Below are 27,867 nucleotides of genomic sequence, written 5' to 3' on the forward strand. Positions count from 1 at the left end.
GAATATAAGAGCCACTTCAACAATTTAATCATGGTCTTCTCCTACTGACCCCAAAGAAAGAAAAGAAATAAAACTATTTACACGGGAAAGCTCCCAACAAGCAAAAGAAGAACAGGAAATATTTTTGGGTTTTCTTTTTAATTACTACTACAAGCATGGAAAGTAAATTAATTAAAAGCTACAACTATTTTTTTGGTTTTTTTAAGGTTTATTAAACACACAAGAAGAAAGCATAAAAGAAAATAAACTAGCATGGATGATACAATGAAAAAGTATGAGCACCGACATCTAGCAACGAGTGTGTGTGAACATAGATGTAATGTCGGTGAGAAATACGTACTCCCCAAGCTTAGGCTTTTGGCCTAAGTTGGTTTATGGCCACGGCTGGCCTGGCTGATATCCATAATAATAGTTGTTGGGGTCGTACTGTGATGCAGCAGCTATCGCCTCCTGAGCTACAGTGTGGCAAGGAGCGGCCTCCGCTCTCCTCTCGTACTCATTTGCCTCCTCTCTGGTAATAGTATATCCTCCTCTTGCCTGATAATCAAAGAAAGTAGGAGCAGTGAGAGTAATATGGACAACACGGCATCTGTCAAAGATTAGTCGGTACTGGAGAGGTGATTCGTTCCTCTCGACAAAATGGTGGGAAACCATAGAATCAATATCTAAATAAGCAGGAGGCAACTCCATGTCTCCTTCACGAACGTCTATCTCAAGAAATTTAGCTAAGAGGGTTGCATAAATTCCTCCAAAGAAATCTCCATTATGTCTATTATGATGCAACCTACGAGCTACAATGGCTCCCATATGATAAGATTGGTCTCCTGACACAACACTCTTGAGAATGCTAAGGTCAGGGACACACATGTGACATGCTTCATCCTTAGCATTTATGCACCTACCTATGAAGAGAGCAAAATAATGTATAGCAGGAAAGTGAATGCTCCCTATGGTAGCATGCTTTATATCTCTAGATTCCCCTACAGTTATACTAGCAAGAAAGTTTCTAAATTCAGATTTAGGGGGATCCCTAACACTACCCCATTGTGGAAGTTTGCAAGCAAAAGTGAAATCATCTAAGTCCATGGTATAAGATTTGTTATAAAGATCAAACATGACTGAAGGAGAATTAGGCGAAGATGAATACTCAAACCTCCTCACAAAAGAGCTTGTGAGATCATGATACTGGGGGCATTTGTCTGCCTCAAAGTCCTCAAGACCGGCATTACGCACATATGCGTTAAATTCTTCTTCAATTCCCGCTCGATCCATAAAATTTTCAGAAGGCCACTCACAAGGACGCACTGGAGCGTCTCTTGGTGGCTCTTCGTCAGCATCACGCATTGTAAGCCTGGGTCTTTGCTTCCTTGAAGAACCACCTTGGAACATTTTCCTAAGCATATTTCTTCCTTGAAAAAATTCTGAAATTTTTTAGTAACTTCAAAATAAAAGTAAACCAAACTCAATAATATTGGTAGAAACCACTCCTACAAGTGCCTAGGGCCTATATCATGCATCAAAACTACTTTTGACCATATAAATTTGACATGCAAGCTCAAGAATAGGGTCACCTAAGCAGCAAAAATTTGCAATGAATAAAGCACTAGAACAAAAACTAATTGGACCAATGGAGGAGCCACATACCAAGGAACAATCTCCCCAAGCAGTTTTGTGAGAGGTGCTTTGAGCAAGGAGATCGAAAATGGCAGCAAAACGAGCTTGGACTCGGGTTTGAGCTGGTTTTTCGTGTTTGGGAGAGGAAGAAGGAGTGTGTGGGTGAAAGAATAAGTGGAGGAGGGCCACTGTGGGCCCACAAGGCAGGGGGCGCGCCCTCCACCCTCGTGGCAAGGTGGTTGGCCCCCTGGTGTGTTCTTTGTTCCATAAATCCTCAAATATTCTATAAAAAATCATATTTAATTTTCAGGGCAGTTGAAGAACTTTTATTTTCGAGGTATTTTTATGTTGCACGGATAATCAGATAACAGACAGAAAATTATTTATTTTTACTTTATTTTAACTAAATAACAGAAAGTATAGAGATGGTACAGAAGGTTGTGCTTCTAGTTTCATCCATCTCATGCTCATCAAAAGGAATCCACTAACAAGGTTGATCAAGTCTTGTTAACAAACTCATTCCGATTAACATGAAACCGGAGAAATTTCGAATAGCACTAGGTTACCTCAACGGGGATATGCACATCCCCAATAATAAATATATCATATTTCTTCTTGACAGTAGGAAGAGGAAATTCAAAACCTCCAAATATAATCGATGGAATTTTTCCGATAGAATTGATACTATGAATTTGAGGTTGTTTCCTCGGAAAGTGTATCGTATGCTCATTACCATTAACATGAAAAGTGACATTGCCTTTGTTGCAATCAATAACAGCCCCTGTAGTATTAACAAAAGGTCTTCCAAGAATAATAGACATACTATCATCCTCGGGAATATCAAGAATAACAAAGTCCGTTAAAATAGTAACATTTGCAACTACAACAGGCACATCCTCACAAATACCGACAAGTATAGCAGTTGATTTATCAGCCATTTGCAAAGATATTTTAGTAGGTGTCAACTTATTTAAGTCAAGTCTACGATATAAAGAGAGAGGCATAACACTAACACCGGCTCCAAGATCACATAAAGCAGTTTTAACATAGTTTCTTTTAATGGAGCATGGTATAGTAGGTACTCCTGGATCTCCAAGTTTCTTTGATATTCCACCCTTAAAAGTATAATTAGCAAGCATGGTGGAAATTTCAGCTTCTCGTATCTTTTTTTTATTTGTAATAATATCTTTCATGTACTTAGCAGAAGGATTCATTTTGAGCATATCAGTCAATCGTATACGCAAAAAGATAGGTCTAATCATTTCAGCAAAGCGCTCAAAATCCTCATCATCCTTTTTCTTGGATGGTTTGGGAGGAAAAGGCATGGGTTTCTGAACCCAAGGTTCTCTTTCTTTACCATGTTTCCTAGCAACAAAGTCTTTCTTATCATAACGTTGATTCTTTGATTGTGGGTTATCAAGATCAACAGCAAGTTCAATTTCTACACCATTATCATTACTAGGTTGAGCATCATTATGAACATCATCATTAACATTTTCATTAAGTTCATGTTCATTACCAGATTGAGTTTCAGCATCAGAAATAGAAATATCATTTGGATTATCAGGTGGTTCAGCAATAGGTTCACTAGAAGTTTGCACAGTTCTATCATTCTTCTTTTCCTTCCTTTTAGAAGAACTAGATGCATCCATTTTATTTCTCTGAGAATATTGCTCAATTCTCTTAGGGTGGCCTTCAGGATACAAAGGTTCCTGAGTCATTCTACCAGTTCTAGTAGCCATTTTAACAGCATAATCATTTTTCTTACTATTCATCTCATTGAGCAATTCTTTTTGAGCTTTAAGTAATTTTTCTACTTGAGTGGTAACCATAGAAGCATGTTTGCTAAAAGTTTAAGTTCACCTCTAATATTAGCCATATAATCACCCAAGTATTTAATCATATCAGCATCTTGTTTTAATTGTCCACCAAAATAAGCATTGAAGTCTTCTTGCTTAAACATAAAATTATCAAATTCATCCAAGCATTGGCTAGCAATTTTAGCAGGAGGGATTTCAGCTTTATCATATCTATAGAGAGAATTTACCTTTACTACCTGTATCGGGTTATCGAGGTCTGGAGGTTCTTCAATAAATAAAGGATTAAGATCATATGTTTCTTCAATAGGCGGTAAATTAAGACCAAGTACTTCTTCAATAGAAGTTAAATTCTTAACATCTTCAGCTTTAATACATTTTTCTTTCATAGATTTCTTTGCCTCTTGCATATCTTCGAGACTGAGAAATAGAATACCCCTCTTCTTCGGAGTTGGTTTAGGGATAGGCTCGGGAATTGGATCCGGAGGTGTCCAATTATTTTCATTTGTCAACATATTATTCAATAAGATTTCAGCTTCATCCGGTGTTCTTTCCTTGAAAAGAGAACCAGCACAACTATCCAGGTAATCTCTGGAAGCATCGGTTAGTCCATTATAAAAGATATCAAGTATTTCATTTTTCTTAAGAGGATGATCAGGCAAAGCATTAAGTAACTCGAGAAGCCTCCCCCAAGCTTGTGGGAGACTCTCTTCTTTAATTTGCACAAAGTTGTATATTTCCTTTAAAGCAGCTTGTTTCTTATGAGCAGGGAAATATTTAGCAGAGAAGTAGTAAATCATATCCTGGGGACTACGCACACAACCAGGATCAAGAGAATTAAACCATATCTTAGCATCACCCTTTAATGAGAACGAAAATATTTTAAGGATATAAAAGTAGCGAGATCTCTCATCCTTAGTGAACAGGGTGGCTATATTATTTAATTTAGTAAGATGTGCCACAACAGTTTCAGATTCATAGCCATGAAAAGGATCAGATTCAATCAAAGTAATTATATCAAGATCAACAGAGAATTCATAATCCTTATCAGCAACACAGATAGGTGAAGTAGCAAAAGCAGGGTCAGGTCTCATCCTAGCATTTAGAGATTGCTTATTCCATTTAGCTAATAACCTTTTGAGTTCATATCTATCTTTGCAAGCTAAAATAGCTAAAGAAGCATCTTGATCAAATAAATAACCCTCAGGAATAACAAGTGATTCTTCATCATCACTTTCATCTTCATAATCAGATTCAATATTTTCAATCTCTTTAGCCCTAGCAAGTCGTTCCTCGAGAAAATCACTAAGTGGCACAGTAGTATCAAGCATAGAAGTAGTTTCATCATAGGTATCATGTATAGCAGAAGTAGCATCATCAATAACATGCGACATATCAAAACGAATAGCAGAAGAAGGAATAGGTGTCGCAAGCTTACTCAAAACAGAAGGTGAATCAAGTGCAGAGCTAGATGGCAGTTCCTTACCTCCCCTCGTAGTTGAGGGATAAATTGTTGTCTTAGCGTCTTTCAAATTCTTCATAGTGTCCAGCAGATATAAATCCCAAGTGACTCAAAGAATAGAGCTATGCTCCCCGGCAACGGCGCCAGAAATTAGTCTTGATAACCCACAAGTATAGGGGATCGCAACAGCTTTCGAGGGTAGAGTATTCAACCCAAATTTATTGATTCGACACAAGAGGAGCCAAAGAATATTCTCAAGTGTTAGCAGCTGAGTTGTCAATTCAACCACACCTGGAAACTTAGTATCTGCAGCAAAGTGTTTAGTAGCAAAGTAATATGATAGTGATGATAACGGTAACAAAAGACTAACGAAAGCAAAGTAATGTTTTTGGTATTTTGTAGTGATTGTAACAATAGCAACGGGAAAGTAAATAAGTGTAAACCAGTATATGGAAAGCTCATAGGCATTGGATCAATGATGGATAATTATGCCGGATGCGGTTCATCATGTTACAGTCATAACATAGGGTGACACAGAACTAGCTCCAATTCGTCAATGTAATGTAGGCATGTATTCCGAATATAGTCATACGTGCTTATGAAAAATAACTTGCATGACATCTTTTGTCCTACCCTCCCGTGGCAGCGGGGTCCTAATGGAAACTAAGGGATATTAAGGCCTCCTTTTAATAGAGAACCTAACAAAGCATTAGCACATACTGAATACATGAACTCCTCAAACTACGGTCATCACCGGTAAGTATCCCGATTATTGTCACTTCGGAGTTAACGAATCATAACACATAATAGGTGACTATATACTTGCAAGATAGGATCGAGAACTCTCATTTATTGATGAAAACATAATAGGTTCAGATCCGAAATCATGGCACTCGGGCCCTAGTGACAAGCATTAAGCATAGCTAAGTCATAGCAACATCAATCTCAGAACATAGTGGATACTAGGGATCAAACCCTAACAAAACTAACTCGATTACATGACAATTCTCATCCAACCCATCACCGTCCAGCAAGCCTACGATGGAATTACTCACGCACGGCGGTGAGCATCATGAAATTGGTGATGGAGAATGGTTGATGATGATGACGGCGATGAATCCCCCTCTCCGAAGCCCCGAACGGACTCCAGATCAGCCCTCCCGAGAGATTTTAGGGCTTGGTGGCGGCTCCATATCGCAAAACGCGATGATTTCTTCTCTCCTATTTTTTTCTCCCCGAAAGCAGTTATATAGAGTTGGAGTCGGGAGGTCTCCAGGGGGCCCACGAGGTAGGGGGTGCCCCCACCCTCGTGGCAAGGGTGTGGGCCCCCTGGTCTTCATCTCTGGCGAGGATTTTTATTATTTATTGTAAGATATTCCGTGGAGTTTCAGGTCATTCCGAGAACTTTTGTTTTCTGCACATAAAACAACATCATGGCAATTCTGCTGAAAACAGCGTCAGTCCGGGTTAGTTTCATTCAAATCATACAAGTTAGAGTACAAAACAAGGGCAAACGTGTTTGGAAAAGTAGATACGACAGAGACGTATCACCTGCGCGTCTGTCTCCGTCACGATCTCCTTGAACATGTGGTCGCGCTTTTCGCCTTGTTGATGCGGAGCCGCCACCGCTCGCGGCGAATGGCGCGGGCGTTGCACATGGACTCGTACAACGCCTGTTGCTCATCCACGACGCCCTCCTTGTTTGCTTGCTTGCCAGCGATTTGGCCCTCCGCGAGCTGGTGCTACTCGAGGAGCTACAGGTTGTATCGTTGCTCCTCCTGCAGCATCCTGAACGCGGAAACCGGCTGGGCCACCTGCTGCTCCGGCTGCACCTCCATCATTTTTTTGTAGTGTGCCTCTGCCTGCTGCTGGGTGAACCTGACTGCCGACGCAGGTGCTTGCTCCTCCTCCTTTGCATCATCCATGTCCACCTCGTCCAAGCTCTCCTCTTCTAGAGAGCTCAAAGGTTTTAACGCCATAATGCGCTCCACACGTCAGGTACGCCATGGGTCCACCAAGTCTGTGACTTTGTGGCGGCACCACGATGAAATGGTCTTCCACTGGTCTCACCCATTGTCTAGAGGTCGAACGAAAGAGCTGGTGTGTCGACATAGGTCGAACAGAGGAAGACGAGGCTCGGAGGTGCTGCGGGTTTTTGCCATGACCGACACTGTTCCAATTTCGGGTGCCCGGGCAGGCGGAGCATTGGCTTGAATGCGTGGAGCAGGCGGATTGGACGACTTCTCGTTCACTGAGCTGACGTGAATGTCGAGCAAGCGGACAGACTGTCAACCTGCTTGAATGTGGTACGAAGTCATTCCAACGCCCCGTGCGGTCGCGTCCGGTCTAATATCGGGCATTAACGCGATGCTAAGAGCAAGCGCACACGACCCGATCGATGGGCCAAAACTGGCGTCTTGACTGTCGCACAAGTGTGAATGACGTGCCGTTCGGTTGGCACGCGCTAGTGATTGGTCTCGACCGTCGCATAATTATGAAGATCAAATGAATACTTATATTATACTTCCTCTGTTCGGAATTACTTGTCGCAGAAATGGATAAAAATAGATGTATCTAGAACTAAAATATATCTAGATACATACATTTCTCCAATAAGTATTTGCGGACGGAGGGAGTAAAAAAGAAAATTCTTGATTATTCAACGTAAAATCGAATCATGTCCAATGGTCATTGGAATTTTATCTATCCTTCTATTTTCTTTCAGACCCTATCGAATTGGTGCGCGTCGCCCGTCTCCTCCCAGCGCCGCGCCGCGGCGGCCGTCACCGGCGTCACCGCGCTCTACAGCTCGCTGCCCGACCACTACCTCTCGGGCCTCCTCGGCCCGCCCCTCTACCCCCTTCCTCCCGTCCCCGACCCTCCTCGCCCTCGCTCGCCTTCCTCTCCGAGACTCCGACCAGACCAGCACCTCCTCCTTCCCCTCCTCCCCGCTCCCCTCGGCGGCGCGCTTCGACGGCCGACCGGCGCCTCCTCCCGCATCCCCTCCCTCCCCGCCGGCTTCCGCGGCGAACGAGCTGACCTCGAGGTGCTCAGGCTGCTGACTATGTACAGGAGCTGGAGAAGGGAAGGTGCTTGACCCCGCGCAGTACTTGGTTGGGGATGGAGGCTCCGTTCAACGCCGCGCACAAGGCAATGTGCTGCTCGGTGGCGCTGCCGAGTCCATTGGCAGCATATTGCAACAATAAGCACCGGTGAACTGGTGATTATTTTGACACTTCCTGTCATTGTTGATTCTTTTGATTCATACTATAGCTGTGAGTAACGTATTACATTCTGTTCTTTAATCTTGTGGCTGCATGATAAATCAGGCAATAAAACTGACTATAGGTTGATCCAACCTACTATTATGTTAGATTCGATACATTTCTGTTTGCTATCAATCTAGCTCACCTCACTAGGAACAAAGATTTCTTCAAATAGCTGAAAGTAGATGTGTTCTGTTATATTGAGTTCAGCATCCAAACAGAAAGACAAATTGAAATACTTCTTTCTAGTTAGTACTCCATCTTAAGAAACTAGGTATTGACACAAATCCGGAGGGCCGCTACATATGGCAGGGATAAGGCTTGCAATGATTTTTCTACAGCATCACAGAATATTATTCTTACTTCAGCTAGATGTGAAAATAGTAAATACAATACTGAACATTATTCCACAAGTGAAAGCAGAGTTTCGACCACCTGGCTCATGCTCGGTCTTCTGCTCCTCTCCTCTTGCACACATGATATTGCCATCTTAAGCATTACTATCGCTTTCGAATGGTCGAATTCTCCATCTAGTCTGTGGTCGACAAACTCCAGAAGCCATGACTGGTCTTCGCCTGCTAGTTTCTCTTTAAGAATTTCAGTAGAGCATCTAACAGCCATTTCCACCTCCTCCTCACCCTCAACCAGCCAACTGGAGACCCGAATCCCCTTCACTAACTCAAGAAGCACTACTCCATAGCTGTAAACATCGGCCTTACCAGTGATTGGAAGATTTAGAGCCCATTCCGGTGCAATGTATCCTCTGGTCCCATGTACCTTTGACAACATCAGTGCTCTTGATCCTCGCTTTTGTAGCTTAACCAGTCCAAAATCTGCAATCCTGGGCTCAAAGTCTTTGTCTAACAATATGTTCTCTGGTTTGACATCACAATGCACTATCCATTCAAGGCACTCATGGTGGAGATAGGCGAGTCCTTTTGCCACCCCAAGTGCAATATTATACCTTTGGTTCCATTGGAGCACAGGAGATATGGTCTGATGGTCAAACAGAACTGTGGCTAAAGAACCATTCTCAATGAATTCAGAAACCAAGAGCCTGCGTGTCTTCTCGACACAAAACCCCCAGATTCTGACCAGGTTCATATGATAAATTCTGCCTATGACGCTTACCTCAGACCTGAACTCCTGCTCTGCTTGGAGCACATCATTTAGCTTCTTCACTGCGATCTTCCTTTCATCATCAAGGACTCCCTTGTAAACTGCCCCTGACCCACCACTTCCTAGCTCTTCTTGGAAGCAATTGGTTGCCTTCTGTAACTCCTTGTAGCTAAATATTCGGAACTGGTTGGTCATTATCCTGTAACCTTCATCAGTAATATCTGGTCTTCTCTCCCATTTGTGAACGACCCAACACCCGACGATGGTTAAAGTTACTTCAATGAAAAGCAGCGTTAGTGCAGAAGAAAGGAAGTAGCCAAACTTAGAAGAGCTATCCTTGGACATTGGCGATGAAGTGTTGACCTCTTTTTCATGAACTTTGCATTCATGGGTTACTGTAGAAGCCACTTCTGGCGAATGCAGCAACCCCTTGGGAACTTTCAGATAAATGTCAGTGGATGGATATGTCAAGTTCCTGCCATTGAAAAGGTACACCTTCGTATAACATTCACCTCTTCCCGGATGGTAAGCATAAGCTTGGCAATCAACTTCGTCCAGGCACATGCGTCTGCAATACTGAATCGGCACCTGATCAGTGAAGTCCAGGTCATACCCATAGAACACAGTATCTGCGAGTTTTCTGAATGAGAAATCCTGGGTGGTCGTGATGTTTGTCTCGTTTCTTCTCAGTTTATGTGAGTTGGCTGCTATGTTTGACTTGCGCCTGCACCCTTTGCTCCAGTCGCTTGCATCAACCACCTCGAAGTCTTTGAGGCAAGAGCACTCAAGCTTCGGTAGGTATGTGCAGATGCTATTTTTGCCACACAGTCCATGTATATCGCAGACTCGGCTGAATGCCATCCAAGAGACCAACCAATTGCCTGTTGTCTCGTTTAGGCTGTAGAGCCTAAGGTTGCCGTCGTAATCTAGAGTCAACCTCCTCATGACCTTTTCACCAAGATCACAAGCTTCAAATTTGAAGCTGTCACTCGATACAAACTGGCCTGTCTCTTGCAGAACAGCATAACGGCTACTATTGAAAGTAGTCCTGAGATTTTCCCAAGGTTGGTTGGAAGGATTGGGCCAATATATGCTACTAATCTCAGGGCCATTGTAGAAGAGATTTAGCTCATTGTTAGTGTCAAAGTGTAACGTATAGAACCCTGAATAGAGCAAACCCCTGGCAGATGCTGACACCAGCTTCGTCTGCCAAGTCAGTGGCTGCGATGGCAGAAGCGTGTCGGTCGGCCAGTCGAAGCTCCTCCAGAGGCTCCGACCGTCTGGATCCGCGACGACAAGGTTGCCGCTGTCGAGAAGCTCTGCGTGGCTGGCACGGGTCGCGGTCGTGTTGGTGCTCCAGACGGCCGTGCCGCTGTAGTCCAGAAGGGCCAAGCCCCCGTCTTTCCTGAAGGTGAGCCACCCCGAGCCATTCACCGGCCCGTCGCGGTTGGCCGTCCAGGCGACGGTCTTCCCCGATGAGCCGGTGAACCAGATGGAGAAGGCGAAGGCGTTGGTGGCCACCCTGTAGAACCCAGCAGCGAAGGCGCCGCTTGGCGACACCAGGATGGCGGTGGTGGTGCCGTTCTGGATGGAGACCGGCGAGAAGCCTCTCGCAAGGTAGCTGCTGCCATGATCCGCTGAGAGAGCATTTGAGATCAGCATGAAAAGGAAGGAGGTGGATATGAAGATGTTGGCTGCTCTCATGGTCATGGCAATCATTTGGCTCTGGTTACTTCTGATGCTTCAAGTGCAGAGTAGGAAGCAGGCACCTAACCTTGTGTGCTGCAGCCGTATATATACATCAGACTTATGCTGCGCGGCTGTGTGTGCAGGGACAACTTCTGACTAGATTGTAAAGGGATTGGACGGCAGAATCATTTCGGGTATGTTTGTTTGATAGCCAAACTTTACGACAAGTGCGGCACATACTGTCACTTTACGCGTAAAAAAAACATACTGTCACTTTGGTGCACGACTCCATAGCGTATATGTTCCTTTCTTCTGCAATACTCGAGCAGGTATCTCTGTTTGTTAGCGGAGAATCAGAAGTGGAAGTGGAAGTTGGAAACCGGCCAACGTTACTATTACATAAAAATAAGTTGAAAACCAGGCAACCTTTTCCATGCTTTCGATGCTTTGCCGCTTACCCCGAAAAGTGGAATATGCTCGGAAAAACAAGACCGAAGGAAACATTTCCATCTCTCAATTCAATCAAGCAAGCAAGTCCGGATGACACTTGTCTTTATTTAGTGTTTCCCCAGCTATTCAGCCATTACTTACATCTCAGGTTCTTTGTACCTTTTTCAGTGCCATGCGGACTGAGGTTTCAGGCATAACCGAATATTTTGAGAATACCGCTTATTACGTGAATTTCTTCATCTTGATGTACTCAATCCATTCAAATTCCATAATTCCACCGTTATTGCCGTTTTTGAGTTCCTGTTTAACGACGGACCAAAGAAACCAACCAAGCATACCTTTTCTTTAATGGAGTATCTTGGGTATGGTACTCTCTCTTTATTAGCTTGATGTTCAATCAGCATTCCTTCACGGGGGCCTTGACCTGATGTAAGTCAAGATTGCTATTATCTTATTAAAAGTAGCCGCTTCTTTGACTCTAGAATTCCGCTTCGAACCTTCTCTCTGTCCTTTTCCTTATAATCGAAAAGAACCCCTTCAGATTCACTTCTTCGAGGATCAGATGCTCAAGAATAGCTTTAAACGAGCAAAAGGCATGGGACCAGAGTCCAATGCCACATGCACAAATACGAAATGGCTAGCAGCTCATTCGATTGAATCCTTCGCGATGGAAATCCTTGACATAACCATATAGATTTACTACTTTTCCAGTTTCCTTGCTACACTTTTTTTTCTTGGCAGGAAACGGTTCTGATAGAACACGTCTTGTTTATCTTGAAGAACTAGGGGGATATCTATCCCAATGCCTATTTATTTTTTTACCATGTTTAGCAGCTTTTCAATGGCTTCTCCTGCATTATTAGGAATGAATGGTTTTGTTGCAGAATATGTTCCTTTCTTCCGCAATACTCGAGCAGGTATATTTGTTAGGGGAGAATCACGTACTGGCCACCAGGCTACTTGTAATGGTTGTAATACTTGTAATGGTTGTCACGTACTTGTCAGGTTGTGGTGTTTGTGTCGTGCCGACTTTGATAGTGTACTCTCCATGAATGAATGGCATGCAGCTCTTCTGCATGGTTTATGGTTAGATAAGAAAAAGGCCACTTGTGCCATTTGAATGAGGACCAGGAAGTGGCATAGAAAACGCCGTGGCGATGAATTTTTTTTGCTCTATACATACAAGAAACAAAGTAGCAAACTACTATAAATTATTGACAGTTTCTATAGTAATTAATACTCTTGTTCGCACTTCACCCGATCCATGGATTGAAGTTATCCACGAGAAAAGAGTGCCATATTTTTAGATGAAGTGCCAAATTATTTAGGGTGTTTTTAGCAACTACTCCCTTTGTAAAGAAATATAAGAGTGTTTAAATCACACTGCTTTAGTAATCTAAATGTTTTTATATTTCTTTACGGAGGGAGTATTATTTAGGGTGTGTTTGCACGCTTGTATGGATTTTGCCCCTTTCGCATGAGTGTCCCAGTGTAGCATGGTTGAGGTAATGCAGGCTCTGGGCACGTGAGGGTTAAGGTTGTGAAGATACAGAAATCAAATTCGGCTCTTAGGAGCATATGCTCCTGCCCGTGAATTTTTTTTTTTAAAAAATATCTGTTCATTGTCACACCCAAACACTACCTGCAAATTTTTAGTGAAAAAACTTAAGCATTTTAGCTGTGCGGAAAAACAAACAGAACGTCAAATGTTACATTTAATATTCCTTGTCACCGACAAAGCACCATTATCCCGTTTCATATGAAATTTTTAAGCACCCTTGTTAGATTAACATGAACATCCACACAAAAATAATCATAATTTTTAAATTTTATTTACTGTTTGTTTTGAATTTACTATTCATTTAGGAGCATATGCTCTCCAGAGCCAAAACGGCCCTCCTAGATAGATGCAATTACTTGCGTTTGGGTGCTCACGGCTTATTGTTCTGGTCATCCCTTCTCACTAGTGATGACCATTACCACGAATTACACTACACATCCGTGTAACATGCAATATAAAATTAACATCGTTTTGGTCCTATCTACTAAACAAATGACAGTACCAAATCACCAGTCATATGAAGGTGGGGTAGTTCATCATCCTCACCATCTTCTTTTTCGTTGTCGTCTTATTCTTATTCTTTAGATTCTTGCATTATCTCTGTTAGCCCATATTGCATCAGTACACTTTTAACATTTTGCTCTTCCAAGCTTTATTTTCATGTACATCCACACCATGGACATGGTTAACATCATCAACCATCAAATCATCCTCATCCGACACAAACTCATCAAGAGCAAACCCTATGTTCCAGTTATGAAGAATACAACATGCAAGAACAAGCTTAACTTGCTTGGAAATGGCGGAATGCTTTCTGAGAAACCAAATCATGCAGAAAATAGCAATTGACATTGGGCACTAAATTAATAGGCTAGTCCAAATTTATTTCAAAAAAAAGGCTAGTCCAAAAAATAATATAAATTGGTGAAGAAACTATGTCAAAATGATATGAACATGACATTAAACAATCAAAAATTATAAATACGCTTGAAACGTATCAGGCAAAGAGGGAAATGGTTTTTCTGGAAGGAGGGGATAAGATGATTTTTGTGGAGGGAGTGGAGAAGGACACTGTTGATGGAGGGGATTATAAGGGCGCTGCTCTCCATCCTTTTGGGCTGGGCCAAAGTAGAGGCTTTGTGAGTGGCAATGGCTATATGTCAAACATATTTTTTTTTCTAGATTTGTGGTTTTACATTTTTTTGTCTTATGATCCCAAGTTGAGAGTGAGGGGTTATCTAACACGAGGGGTTTTGTTTTATGGTCCAAACTTGAGAGTGAGACAATCTATGTGAGAAAATTCAAATGATAATAATAATTTTAAATTTATGGTATGGGTTTTGGATTTTTTTTAAATATGCTCATGAAGTTTTTTTTTTAAAACTTTGTATGATGTTCGGGTATGACCTTTAAAGGACATGGTTAAAATTTTAGGGTGATTCACACAAATTCTCACATAAATTACTTAAAACTGAAGCATCCCCCGGACTGTGGTTTCAAAGTGAAAGTCTGGCGTGTTGAGACAACTCATAGGCTTATCATCATTTCGAGTTGGCCTGTTCACAAACTCCCATGAAAAATGTTTAAAACACTCAGACTCTTTGTAACTTGGATTTGGATCATAGTTTGTTGGCCTTTTAAAGGGGGGCAGCTTACGAGCCAGGCACTCTCTGACCTGATAACTAGTATCGCCTCCCCGCCCAGCTCTATCAGCAGGCCCATTCTTTTCCAATACTTAAGAAGGTCTCTCATGGCCAAATTCTTATTAAAGCCTTCTCTACCATTGAATTCGGCCTTCAGGGTCAACCCAGTGACTTCTATGAGGAAGGCGGTGCAAAGGAGGCAAGGGCTTGTTAAGGAAGGCGGCTAGGGCTGTTGAAGGGGGGAAACCGAAAGGCGTTTTCTAGTCTCCCCTTCACCTGGGGTGCGCGCGGGGGGGGGGGGGTGCCACGACGAAACAAGGCAATGAAAGGTCGCTTTGCATTGGATGCTCTTTACCCTTCCCACTATGTGGGCTCTGTTGTCTTGGGGAGAGTCAAAGCTTGCTTCTTATCCATACTTTTCTTGGTCATCAATACGACGACCTATTCTTAATAGAACCAATCTTATTTTTTAATTGATGAGAAACTCATAAAAAAATGAGCGCATTGGTGGCGTGGACAATAAGCTCATCACTGCTAGTCAAATCCCGGGTGGTGTGCGGCTTATGTCTGAAGCCATTAGTCATTTTGGTCAGTGGCGTTGATAAATGTGCCGAACAACCAAGCAGCTAAGCCGAGCAACTCCCTTGGGAAAAAAGGACCCTCCTAACCGGTGAACGTTCGCCAGGGGAGATGACACATGCGAACGATTCGATGACAGTATTAATTGTGATGAAGTGGGGAGAGGTGGCATTTTCTTTAAGGTCTAGCTTTGCCAACTATTTTCAAAGGAAGATTCGAACAGGAAACTAATTCAACGGAAAAGAAAGCTAAGCTCAAGACATGACTAGAGGAGCGGGCTCCACTCCGCGAGATCTTGTTCCCCCTCTCCGGTAGATCTATCCTTATCTCTACGGTTCCCAGAAGGCATGACAGTTCTCCCTAACCCCAAGAAGGTAGATGCGGTAGTTTGATCTCGTTTTACCCCTAAAACTGACAGGAAAGATGGTTTGCTTGCCATCCCTTACAGCGAACGTTCGCCGGGTACAACTGCCCGAAAAAAAAAAAAGCAGGTGCGCGTCTCCCTCTCCAGTCTCCACTGTCCCTCCTAGCGCCGCGGCGGCCGTCACCGCGCCGTCCAGCTCGCTGCCCGACCACTACCTCTAGGGCCAGCTCCTCTCACCCCTTCCTCCCGTCCCCAACCCTCCTCGCCCTTGGGCGCCTTCCTCACCGAGAGTCCGGCACCTCCCCCTCCTCCCCTCTCCCCTCCTGCGGCGGCGCGCTTAGAAGGCCGGGGAGGGAAGCTCGTGGCCGGCGCCTCCTCTCCTCCACCGCCGGCTTACGCGTCCACCGCGAGGTCCTAAGGCTGTCGTCCCTGTACAGGAGCTGGAGCAATGCTTGACCCCGCGCAGTACTTGGTTGGGGATGGAGGCGCCGAGGCGGGTACCGGCTCCTGCGCTGGCTCATTCCGGGTGCCGTTCCATGGGGCGGTGGTGCCCGGCTCCTTTCAACGCCGCGCACAAGACAATCTGCCGCTCGCCCGCTCGGTGGCAGCAACAATGAGCGATTGGAGGACGCCCGCCTAGCACCTGGTGAACTGGTCATTGCTGATTCTACTGTATATTGAATCATATAACTTTGATTACATTCTATTCCTTAATCTCTTGGCTGCATGATAAATTGACAGGTTTGATACATCTCTGTTTGCTATCAATCTATCTAGCTCACTAGGATCAAACATTTCTTCAGATAACTGAAGGTAGATGTGTTTTTTTAGGTGGACCTAAGCATCCAAACAGGAAGGCAAAAGTGAAATACTACTTACTGGTTATTGATACAGATCCGGAGAGTCGCTACATATGGCAGGGACAAGGCTTGCAGCAAATTTTCTGCAACATCACAGAGTATTATTCTCACATCAGCTAGATGTAACCATAGTAAATACAATACTGACCCCCCTCAAAAAAAGAAAGAAGGAGTAAATACAATACTGACTGAACATTATTCCACAAGTGAAAGCAGAGTTTCGACCACATGGCTCATGCTCGGTCTTCTGCTCCTCTCCTCTTGCACACATGATATTGCTATCTTAAGCATTACCACCGCTTCTGAATGGTTGAATTCTCCATCCAGTCTGTGGTCAACAAACTCCAGAAGCCATGACTGGTCTTCGCCTGCTAGTTTTTCTTTAAGGATCTCAATGGAGCATACACCAGCCATTTCAACCTCCTCCTCGCCCTCAGCCACCCATCCGGAAAGACGAACCCCCTTCACTAACTCAAGAAGCACCACGCCGTAGCTGTAAACATCGGCCTTACCATTGATTGGAAGATTTAGAGCCCATTCTGGTGCAATGTAGCCTCTAGTCCCATGCACTTTTGACAACATTTGTGCGCTTGATCCTCGCTGTTGTAGCTTCATCAGTCCAAAATCTGCAATCTTGGGCTGAAACTCTCTATCTAACAATATGTTCTCTGGCTTGACATCACAGTGCACAATCCATTCAAGACACTCGTGATGGAGATAGGCCAGTCCTTTTGCCACCCCAAGTGCAATATTGTACCTTTGGCCCCATTGGAGCACAGGAGAAGAGTTGCTCGGGTGATCAAAAAGAACTGTGGCCAAAGAACCATTCTCAATGAACTCAGAAACCAAGAGCCTGTGCGTCTTCTCGACACAAAACCCCCAAATTCTGACCAGATTCATATGATAGATTCTGCCTATGACACTTAGCTCGGACCTGAACTCCTGCTCTCCTTGGATCACATCGTTTAGCTTCTTCACTGCGACCTTCCTTTCATCATCGAGGACTCCCTTATAAACTGCTCCTGACCCACCACTACCTAGCTCTTCTTGGAAGCAATTTGTTGCCTTCTGTAACTCCCTGTAGCTAAATATTCGGAACTGGCTGGAAATTATCGTGTAACCTTCATCTATAATCTCTGGTCTTCCCTCCCATTTGTGAACGACCCAACACCCGGCGATGATTAATATAACTTCAATGAAAAGCAGTGTTAATGCAGAAGAAAGGAAGTAGCCAAACTTGAAGTTAGAAGGGCCATCCTGGAACATTAGCGATGAAGTGTTGGCCTCCTTTTGATGAACTTTGCATTCATGGGTCACTGTAGAAGCCAATTCTGACGAAGACAACACCGCCCTGGGAACTTTGAGATAAATGTCAGTGTGAGGGTTTGGAAAGTTCTTGCCGTTATAAAGATAGACCTTTGTGAAACATTTGCCTTCTCCCTGACGGTAACCAAAGGCTTGGCAATTAGCATTGTCCAAGCACAAATCTTTGCAGTTCCGAATTGTCACCCGCTCCCAGTAGAGCAAGTCATACCCGATGAAATCAGCTCCCGCGACCTTTCTGAATGAGAAATCCTGGGTGGCCCTGAGGTTTGCCTTGCGCCGGCACCCTTTGCTCCAGTCGCTTGCATCGACCACCTCAAAGCCTCTGAGGCAAGCGCACTCGAGCTTGGGTATGTACCTGCAGAGGGTGTTTTTGCCGCAGAGTCCATGAATATTGCAGACTCCGCGGAACACCATCCAAGAGACCGACCAGCCGCCGGTGGTCGCGTTCAGGCTGTAGAGCCTAAGGTTGCCATCGTAATCCAGGGTCAACCTCCTCATAACATGATCACCAAGATCAGAAGCTGCAAATTTGAAGTTGTCGCTCGCGGCGAACCAGCCTGTCTGCTCAAGAACTGCATACTGGCTACTGTTATAGGTAGTCCTGTGATTGATAAGCGGGATGGTGAAAGGGTCAGGCCAGTATACGCTACTGACCTCAGGGCCGTTGTAGATGAGCTTGAGCTGGTTGTCATTGTCAAAGTAGAATGTATACGACCCTGAGGAGAGCAGACCCCTGGCAGACGCAGACACCAGCTTCGTGTGCCGGGTCATCGGCTGCGACGGCAGAAGCGTGTCGGTGGGCGAGTCGAAGCTCCCCCAGAGGCGCCGGCCGTCCGCGTCCGCGACGACGAGGTCGCCGGTGTCGAGGAGCTCCGTGCGGCTGGCGCGGGTCGCGGTCGTGTTGGTGCTCCAGACGGCCGCGCCATTGTAGTCAAGCAGGGCCAGGGCCCCGTCCTTCCGGAAGGCGAGCCTGGACCCCCTGCCGTTCACCGGGGCGTCGCGGTTGGCCGTCCACGCGACGACGGTCTTGGTCTTGGCCGCCGAGCCGGAGAACCAGATGGAGAAGGTGAAGGCGTTGGTGGCCACCCTGTAAAAGCCGCAGGCGAAGGCGCCGTTGGGCGACGCCAGGACGGTGGTGGTGGTGGCGGCGGTGCTGGGGCCGTACTGCTGGATGGACACCGAGGAGCCTCTGGCGAGGTAGCTGGTGCCATGGGTTTGGCCCTTCGCGAGGGCAACGGGGATCGTCAGCAGGAGAAGGAGTGAGATGGATGTGGCGAAGGTGTATGCACTTTTGGTGGCCGCCATCGCCATGGCAGTCGTGGTCTGGTTCTAACTTGTAGTTCTACTGATGAATTCAGTGCTACAGCCATGTATATATCACACACATGAGTGTGTGAAGCTTTGGAAAAAAGAGTGTACAGTACAGGGCCTTGGCTCACGTGTCAAGCTGTCAAGTTGCTGTAGTAGCATGTACAGTACTCAATCTCTCATGCTATGGATCTCGTATAATAACGAGTGAAGATCAAGGTTAGAAAGGCGATGGTTCCAGGCATTGAGCAAGAGCCGGCAAGCTTGACCGTGGCTTGTCTTGAGTGAGACAGAAGCACGTGCTCAGCTTCATCCGCCTGACGGCTCTCATATCTCCCCATTCCGGGCCGTAGGTGAGTGATGTGATAGAACCGAGCGGCGGCTAGCATTCCTCTTGTGCTTCGCTCGAAAACCCGGTGTCCAAGTTGACACGAGCGTGGCTTCGGTGGTTGTGTTGTGTGATAACAGTTTCAGTAATGAAATCAAATTTAGCCTGAGAAATGCTGTGACCTGGCAAGAAAGAAAGAAAGAAAGTCTTGTCTGTAAACAGACCAGTCTCCTTCGGTGCAGAGGCCAGGGACGACTTCCAATGGCCGCTGCGTCAAATTAAACGATCACGGACGACTGGACGAGTTCCACTCTGATTTTAAGTCAGCGAAGCATCCAAAGATGAGGACTTGTTCCATTCTGATTACCCCCGGAAAATGGCAGAGAGAGAGAGAGAGAGACTGTCAGACAACCTGAGAGCCACCCTGGCCAGCTAGAGCTGAACAAGAACGATCCTCTGCAGCCATGGGATCAGTCAGACTGATCTGAGCCGTTAATCACGCTCCGGCACACAGGTCAGATGTCATCAACCAAGCATAAGAGCATCTCCAACACGCGCGCCAAACTAGCGCCGCGCCGCAAAATCCCCCGTTTTAGCACGCGCGCAACCGGAATAGTTGCTCCAGCGGGCGCGCGAAGACAGCGCGCGCGGCATACGTAGTGCAGCGCGCGGGCCGAAACGCAATCACGCGCCGCTTATTTGCTGCGCCCGCTCCTGCGCTGGACTCTCGCGCGCTCGCTCGCACCTCCCACCCCCATCCAGCCGCGCCGCCGCCGCCGACCGCGCCACCCGGCGACTGTTCCGGCGCTTCCCCGGCCTATCCCCGCCCCGCGCGCGCTTTCTCCGGCCCCCCTCTAGTCCCACCGCCCCGCGCGCGTGTTGGTCCTCCGACAAACAGCGCCCGCACGCTCGCTGCCGCTCGGCACCCGCAAGGTGTTCGACAAAAAGCCTGTTTGTTTGAGTTGTAATAAACGAAATTGAACTAATTTTTTTATTTGTTTTGATCTTTTTGCTTCTGTTTCCGAATGCATATGTTGTTTGTGTGAGTCGCGCGCGCTGCATTTTTGCACGCTGCTGGAGCGGCGCGCGCACTGCATTTTAGTCTACCAGGCGATGGGCGCGTGCTAAAGCTGTTTTTTGCGCGCGCCGCGTTCGGCGCCTGTTGAAGATGCTCTAAGTGCTTGCCTCCTTATTAGTCTACCAATTTTATTTGTACATTAAGAAACACAAAACAAAACTAGTCACATTATATAACACCGATGAACATACATGTACGCACTCATGTCTAATGAAAATGGTCACACTAGACAGCCAATCCGGACACCTAGAAAGGCCTGCACTCATGTTAATTACTCACAGTCTTCGTGCATGTTCTCCAGGTGAAATTACACTCCTGTACATGTTCGATCAGTTGGCAACAGACCACATGCATGCATCCATGCATGAGGCTTTCTTCCTAAACTACGGCCCCGGCCGACGACCGTACTCTGCAGCTGTGTGTCGCCATTCGTGTCATGACGTGGGCGCTGAACATGGCGCATGCATGCCGTGGGCGAGGTCAAGGAGAGACAGATTAAGCGACGAACATGGTCGCCTTCTTCCCCAATTCCGGCTCCAAGCAAGCCTCGTAGGCGAGGTCCAGGGCCGGCCATCGTCTCTGCCGGCGAGCGTCAAAGACGTACGCCAAGGTGTGGGCGGCGATCCCGTACGTGCAGCCGGGACAGGGGCGGGGTCGATGGAGGCTGCCTGCCAGCCTGCGACGGTGAGGCGGCCTACCTAGCTAGCTAGGAGTACTCCGTAGTTGTCAGCGAGAAGGGAACGGATCGACGTGGAGCTGCCGGCCGGAGCTGCGGCACGGTGAGCGACGGGAACCGAAAGAAGCTCACGGATCGTGTTTGTTTCCGTCCAGCGAACCAACCAACCAAAGAATTAATTTCTTGATCCTAAAAAAAAAAGAATTAATCCCTTTGTTTTTGCGCACGCCTAACATTAATTCCTCCTCGCCCTCGATCGTGGAGGGTCGTGGAGCGGCCGGCAGCCACCGCGCCGCGCGTGTCAAAGACGCCGGTCGAGGTAGCCACGCGCGCGCGCGGCGATTATACCAAGGAAAAAGGCCCAGTGGTTGGCGGCTGCGTGATGCGATGGGCCCGGCGGCGTGCGGCGGGAGGCAGGGCATTCGGTGATAGAGTTCAATTTTACATCACCAAGTGGCATCGTGTTTTGACCCTTTTCTAAAACCTATTCGAAATTTGACCATAGTTTGATTTTTTTTAAAATCTGACCCTTTTGCGTTGATATATGCATACGGAGCGATAGTCTGTGTTTTTGCGTTGATAGTGTGTGCATACAATATAGTCTGTTTTTGTGCTGATAGTGTGTGCATACCATATAGTCTTGCGAGCAAATCTGATGGACGTAAAGTACTCTACATCAAGATGTATTTGCATCATGCTAGTTATGTCCAAACCATCAACACAAGTCTAAAATTGACAAGAAATGAACAACCTTGTTCTGCAGTAGTACCGAAGAAAGAACCGAATTATTGCTAGGTGGCAAAATCAATTTAGTCATTGACCTTCATTTATTTATTTATCAATTGTCTTTCTCATGCCACTAATTAAATTTAGTTGGTTGTCGACATGCATTGCAGTAATTGACTAGCAAATAGAGTCTAGCTGCCTTAAGAAAGCCTACCAATCTGCGTAGTAAGCAGCAATTGACTGGCAGATAGACATGCATTGCAGTAATTGACTAGCAAATAGAGTGTAGCCGCATGGAAGCCAACCAATCTAGTAAGCATCTACTCCCTCCATTCCTAAATATTTGTCTTTCTAGACATTTTAAATGATTATTACATACGGATGTATGTAGACATATTTTAGAGTGTAGATTCACTCATCTTGCTCCGTATGTAGTCACTTGTTGAAATGCCTAGAAAGACAAGTATTTAGAAACGGAGCGAGTAGTAAGAAGGCATGTCATTATTGATTCACTTTCCCATGAGAAACCCTGTAAAAAATAAATGCACGCCTAGGGATACCCGTTAGCCGGTCAGCGATGGTCTGGCTTGCGCCACCGCAACCTCTTTGTTCTCTTCACCATGCCCTTCACTTAAGACCATCTCTATATATACTAGCAATGGTGATTCATCCGCGTGCGGGGTGCGCGTGTGACTTAGGCGTGAGGCGTGAGGCGATCCTCTCCTGGTGTGGTGGTTCTGCTTCTAGTCATAGTCATGGCCGGTGAGTGATCTATTGACCCAGACCATGTGCTGCCTGAATCTCTTATGAGACTCTGGCGCGCGGGGTGGACCAGGTAAGCTTTTCTGTCCGTGCGACGGCGAGAGCGAGAAACCGAGCAAAAATGGGGATGCAGCCGCAGACAGAGCAAGCGAAGGAAATGGAGGAGCCGCACATTGAGCGGCTTCCCGCCGACCTCCTTGCGCACGTGCTCTCCCTCCTCTCCTCCTTCCACGATCTGGCCGTGTACGGATTACTACCAGTCATGGACGCGCCATGGTTCCCAAGCTTACGGCTCCGTTGTGCTGAGTGATGACTCACTTACAGACAAAAAGCAAACATCCAACACAGGCATTGCACCACAACCCTAAGCAAGCAGCAACATTAATTCTGCTAGAGATCGAGGCAACTAAGACCTATCATAAGATGCACCCTCACGCATGAACTCCACGATGGCATCCTCAAGTGGCGGCGGCGGCTGCGGCGGGCATGGCCACCATCTGGCGCCGGCACATGGGGCAGCTCCCCTTGGCGCGCAGCCACCTCCCGACGCACCGTCCGTGGAACCGGTGCCCGCACGGCGTCTCCTTCCACGCGCCCGTCGCCGCGTCGTCATCGTCGTGGTCCTCCTCCATGCAAATCGGGCAGCCCTGGCCGTCGGACGGCGCCTCCACGGCCTTCAGCGCCTCGGCCACCGCCTCGCCCAACGCCGGGTCGCATGGAGCATCAGGGTCGTCTGTGTCCGCCATGGCCAAATCGGAATTAAAATCAAGCTCGCGAAACAGCGCGTCGGCGTATGCTTGCTGCTGCTGTTGTTGTCGCAGCAGGTGCATGCTGTCGGCGCCGTCCTGGGCGATGCCTTGTGCTAGGCCATCGTCTAGCGATTGCAGCGCTCCGTAGAACAAGTCCCCGGCGGCGATGTCCATGGCAGGCGACGCCATCAAGGGGGACAAGTCGATCGACGATTCCTCTCGCGTAGGTACGTAGGAGTTGGAGTTGGCCAAGTGAGACTGGATCGGGAGCGATCGTGCGACTATGCTATGCGTCTGCCCGGGTGGCGGGTGGTATATTTGTAGTGGCATCGCCTTCGATCTAGGTGCGGGCTAGATTTTCACGTGACTACTTTTTTTTAGGGTTTCACGTGACTACTTGCTAGTACTACAATCGAGTCCGTTGTTCTGTTGGAAATTGAAAATACGCAACAGCGGAATTCCCTATATGACGCACGCTGCGTCAAATTACTGGCGAATCGCAGAGGCACGAGCAGAGTGGGCCGGCCCACTTAACGCAAGCACACGCTTCCTGTGTTTAGGGCCGTTCTGGAAGACTTTCTCCGGTTGTTTTAACTGAGTTTTCCCAGTTTCTGTTTCTTTACTGCTTGATATGGTTTCTTACTGCTTTTTCTTTTCATTTTTTTCCTCTCATGTTTTTTTCGTTTGTTAATAATATTTCACAGTTTTAAAATATGTTCGCGATTTCATAAAAAAATGTCCTTGATTTCCAAAATTTGTTTGAAAATTTTAAAAAATGTTGTCATTTTCAACTTCTTGTCCTGAGTTTGAAAAAATGTTCTTGTTTAAAAAATTGTTCACAGATTGAAATAATATTCTGTTTTCAAATTTTTGTTCACAGTTTCAGAAAATGCTCCCACTATCAAAAATTTGTTCACATATTCAAAAAATGTTCCTGATTTTCAGAAATTTGTTCACATAGTCCACAAATGTTCGTGTTTTTTATTTTTCTTCTCAAATTTAAAAATGTTTTCACTTTTTTGAAAATACAATTACTATTTTCAAAATAAGGTTTGTGTTTGGAATTTGAGAAAATGTTCCAATCTCACATTACCTTTAGGTTAGCGCGCCATATTAAACCAACAAATCTCATTAATTCCGTTGGCTAGCTGCGCTTGTAAGCAACAGGAGGTCCCATGTTCAATCCCTCATTCGAGCACTCATTTTTGGGATTTTTCACTATGTTACGCCAATGGCCGGCCTGGTTGGAGTCGCCTGTGCGTCCGCTCGGCAATTTGCCGCAACGAGCGGCACATATGAGTTCCCCGCAAGGCCGCAACAGCGCCTTCTATGATGCATAGAGTTCCGCTATTTGGGCCGGCCTGCGGCTTTTGTCACGCTCTTCTTATTGGAAAAAGTCCATTTCAAACCTTGAACTCGTAGAGGTCAGGCAGCACAAGAGAGCAACTAGTTAACGAGCGCTCCTTCAGGAGCTAGGCAGTGATCAACGCCACTTGACGCGCTCTCGCCCATTCACCACATGTCGCGTTCTGGGCACTCCCTCGGATTTTTTTTCTGCACGCGTTTTTGGTTTTGTACACGGTTTTTTCTGGGGTTTTTCGACGTTTTGATTTTCCACAAGTATTTCTTAGATTTTCGATAAAGAAAATTCGAATTCTTTTTATTTTGCACGAAAATACGCGTTTTTTGTGAGAGTCACGATTTTGCTTCGCGAGAGTCACGGCCGTGCCTCTCGGAAACGAAAAAAAACACGTTTTCTGTTTCTTTTGCTTCCGCGAGAGGTACGGTTGTGCTTTCGCGAGAGGCACAGCCATGTCTCTCGAAAACGAAAAAAATTGTGTTTTCTGTTTTTTTTCTTTCGTGAGAGTCACGGTTCTGTCTTTTTTTCCGTTTCTAAGAGGGACATCCATGACTCTCGCAAAAGTATAACCGTGTCTCTCATGAAAGAAAAAAAAACGTGTTTCTTCCCGTACCCACAGGTACGCATCGCATCCATAGGGAGTACCGAGTATCTAGTTTGTAAATATGAAAAGTTCACATAGCAGCCCATGTGGGCCCAGCCTTTTTCAGTAGCCGCCCCTGCACATGGGACTGGACTCTTTTTTCTTTTTTTAGGGTTACATGGGACTAGATTCAGTGGATGTTGAATTGGCATCCATGTATATTCAAATACACATCCAGCGAGGTAAGGACACCCGTGTTCCCTTTCGTATTTGATTTAAGAAGTTGCCGGCGGCCATGGCAACTCGGGTCATCACCAACCGCGTCGTTCAATCGGAAGAGGCTATAGGAGAAAGAAGCCGCAAGGGAGGAACAGGACGGAGCGAGGAGCCATGGCCGCCAGGAACTTCTTCGTCCGATCCCCCAAGGAGGAGGAATCCAGCGCCGCCATCCGAGGTACCCAGAAGAGAAAAGACCTCCCACCCTCTTTCAGTTCCACCACCGTCCCGGATCCATCTGGAAACCAATGCTGTTACTGCCTCTTTATGTTTGCTTCCTGCGCGTGTTATCTTGTTGCAGAGGCTGTCCTGTTGGGAGGGAAGAACGCCGCCATTGCAGGCACCGTGGTCGCGGTTCCCACGGTGCGTGTTTTTGTGTGCTGAATTCTTGTGTGCATGCTCGCATATATCCTGACTTCTGTCAGATTTGATCTTGCGCAGTTCGTTGCCTGTCGTGTCCTTCCTTGGGCCAAGCACAATCTGAACTACACCGCGCAGGCGCTCATCATATCGACAGGTACCATCCTACTGAATGATTCAGCCATCCTAGTTACTTGATCAGTGTCGGTGTTCTAGCTTCAGACAGTAGAAGGTGATACCGTACGTTAGATTGATGATGAAAGCTATTTCTTCAAGGATCATGCGTATTGCTTTACCACTATTGGATTTGGAGGTCGTCCGTAGCTCAAAAGGAAGATTATTCTTGTCTGCCATGCTCAAGCAACACAAAATTGGGAGTTTAATTGCTAAACAATATCCCTGTTTATTGGACAGCCTGTGTGGCCGGGTTCTTCATCACCGCGGATAAAACCATTCTACGAAACGCAAGGCAGAACACCATCGGGAGGATCGACGAGTCGACTTGATCCAGGACTGTACAGAATCGCAGGCCCTCTGTTCCATCCATGGATGGTGCTGCATGAGGAAACGTCGGATTAATTTCAGTTTCAGTTTGTATGTACCTGGCAGTGTAAAGAGAGTTGCTGCTTTCTAGAGCAGGAATACCGGTTCGTAGCGCTTACCTCGGAGGCGATATTCCTGGCGATCTAGGGTTGGTGCGTCGCCGCCGCCGCCGGCGGCCGCTGGCCCTGTGACCTCCTCGTCCTCCGGCAGCTACGCTGATCGTGAGTTCTCTTTATAAATCACTCATGTAGGAAATACTTATGTGTGGCTTGCAACATTTTTACTACATAGTTCCTGGAATATGTTTACCTCGATATGGAATTTACCGATGCACTTGAATATTGCTTGGAATACATGAATGGAATTAGTTCATGGAAGCCGGTACATATATGCTGGAAACAATATTTATTAATGTTGGAATATTTATTGTACTAAATGTATATTAGCCCGGGCACAACATATTATGGAATGCCAGGTTGTTCATGGGATTGGCTCCATGAATTGGTAAAGCCTGTGAATTCGAATTGTAATTCAAATTCAGCGTGCGACTCACACGTACGTGCTTATGGGACAGTTTGCAGATGAAACTCCTTGATGGTTACTAATGATCGTGGTTGGTTAAGTTAACCTGGAGTCTTTGTTTAAACAGATTTTATCTGGACATTTATCTGCAGTTTATACAGTTTGAAATTAACTGGAATAGCACTATATAAAGGTCCATAACCCCTAGCCTCAATTGATCATTGTGAGCGGAACCACGGAAAAGGATCAAGGAATAGGGGTTAGACCGTGTGCGTATATCTCTTATATTGGCACCAGAGCCGATTAAGGGTTTGACGATTTTGTTAGTCGTCGAATCAATTACGATCTGGATTAGTATTCCACTACGTACTCTGTCTTTCTTTCCTTAAAAAAGGGAAAGAGATAGGCATGTACGTACACAACAGCTCCACCCAAGATTAGATCGATCTGGCTCGATTCCTCTCGACCGAGCGCCGCCGCCGCATTGCTCGACCTCCACCAATCAGCGCCGCCGCTCCGCTCGCATCAGCGCCCAACGCCGCCGCATCCACCCAACGCCCACATCTCCACCTCTGGTCCGCCTCCCCATCCATCTCGGGCCGACCCTGCCACCGCTCGTGGCCGGCTCCTCCTCGACGTTCGCGCCGTTCCCCATCGACGTTCGCCCCGTCAACCTTGCCGAGCCGGAGGGAGCCCGCCGTGTTCGTCGCCAGCTTACTGCCGCCTCGTCAAGCTCGCCCTGACCAACTCTCGCCGGCCTGCTTCGCGTCCACGGCAAGGACTGCTCCGACATCAACAACGACAGGAACTTCAGGTAACTGAAGAAGAAACCAATTTCAATGGCTT

General features: G+C 46.3%; 3 protein-coding genes and 1 non-coding gene across 4 annotated transcripts; 1 reads left to right on the top strand and 3 right to left on the bottom strand.

Annotated features, from left to right (window-relative positions):
* Window positions 1-8,489: 8,489 nt before the first annotated feature.
* LOC125524042 (putative receptor protein kinase ZmPK1) lies at window positions 8,490-13,060 on the bottom strand. The gene has a single exon (XM_048689116.1). It carries the CDS (start codon window positions 10,995-10,997, stop codon window positions 8,562-8,564), a length of 2,436 nt encoding a protein of 811 aa, XP_048545073.1. The 5' UTR covers window positions 10,998-13,060; the 3' UTR covers window positions 8,490-8,561.
* Window positions 13,061-15,493: 2,433 nt separating this feature from the next.
* LOC125525224 (putative receptor protein kinase ZmPK1) lies at window positions 15,494-19,152 on the bottom strand. The gene has a single exon (XM_048690232.1). The coding sequence runs from the start codon at window positions 19,059-19,061 to the stop codon at window positions 16,620-16,622; it is 2,442 nt and encodes an 813-aa protein (XP_048546189.1). The 5' UTR covers window positions 19,062-19,152; the 3' UTR covers window positions 15,494-16,619.
* Window positions 19,153-19,785: 633 nt separating this feature from the next.
* Window positions 19,786-19,991, bottom strand: LOC125526237. The gene has a single exon (XR_007291646.1). It is a non-coding gene; the product is annotated as a small nucleolar RNA U3 (small nucleolar RNA).
* A 5,592-nt stretch (window positions 19,992-25,583) lies between these two features.
* LOC125524891 (early nodulin-93-like) lies at window positions 25,584-26,840 on the top strand. Its single transcript, XM_048689924.1, has 4 exons — window positions 25,584-25,774; window positions 25,898-25,959; window positions 26,038-26,113; window positions 26,371-26,840. Exons 1-4 carry the CDS (start codon window positions 25,711-25,713, stop codon window positions 26,460-26,462), a joined length of 294 nt encoding a protein of 97 aa, XP_048545881.1. The 5' UTR covers window positions 25,584-25,710; the 3' UTR covers window positions 26,463-26,840.
* The last annotated feature ends 1,027 nt before the right edge of the window (window positions 26,841-27,867 follow it).

The sequence above is a fragment of the Triticum urartu genome, chromosome 7 (genome assembly GCF_003073215.2).
Source record: "Triticum urartu cultivar G1812 chromosome 7, Tu2.1, whole genome shotgun sequence".
Lineage (NCBI taxonomy): Eukaryota > Viridiplantae > Streptophyta > Magnoliopsida > Poales > Poaceae > Triticum > Triticum urartu.

Bases quoted from the DNA above. Each gene is read 5' to 3' on its own strand.
- LOC125524042 (XM_048689116.1), bottom strand. From the start codon at position 10,997: ATGATTGCCATGACCATGAGAGCAGCCAACATCTTCATATCCACCTCC.
- LOC125525224 (XM_048690232.1), bottom strand. From the start codon at position 19,061: ATGGCGATGGCGGCCACCAAAAGTGCATACACCTTCGCCACATCCATC.
- LOC125524891 (XM_048689924.1), top strand. From the start codon at position 25,711: ATGGCCGCCAGGAACTTCTTCGTCCGATCCCCCAAGGAGGAGGAATCC. The intron at 25,775-25,897 runs GTACCCAGAAGA...ATCTTGTTGCAG, and splicing joins ATCCAGCGCCGCCATCCGAG to AGGCTGTCCTGTTGGGAGGG. The intron at 25,960-26,037 runs GTGCGTGTTTTT...GATCTTGCGCAG, and splicing joins CCGTGGTCGCGGTTCCCACG to TTCGTTGCCTGTCGTGTCCT.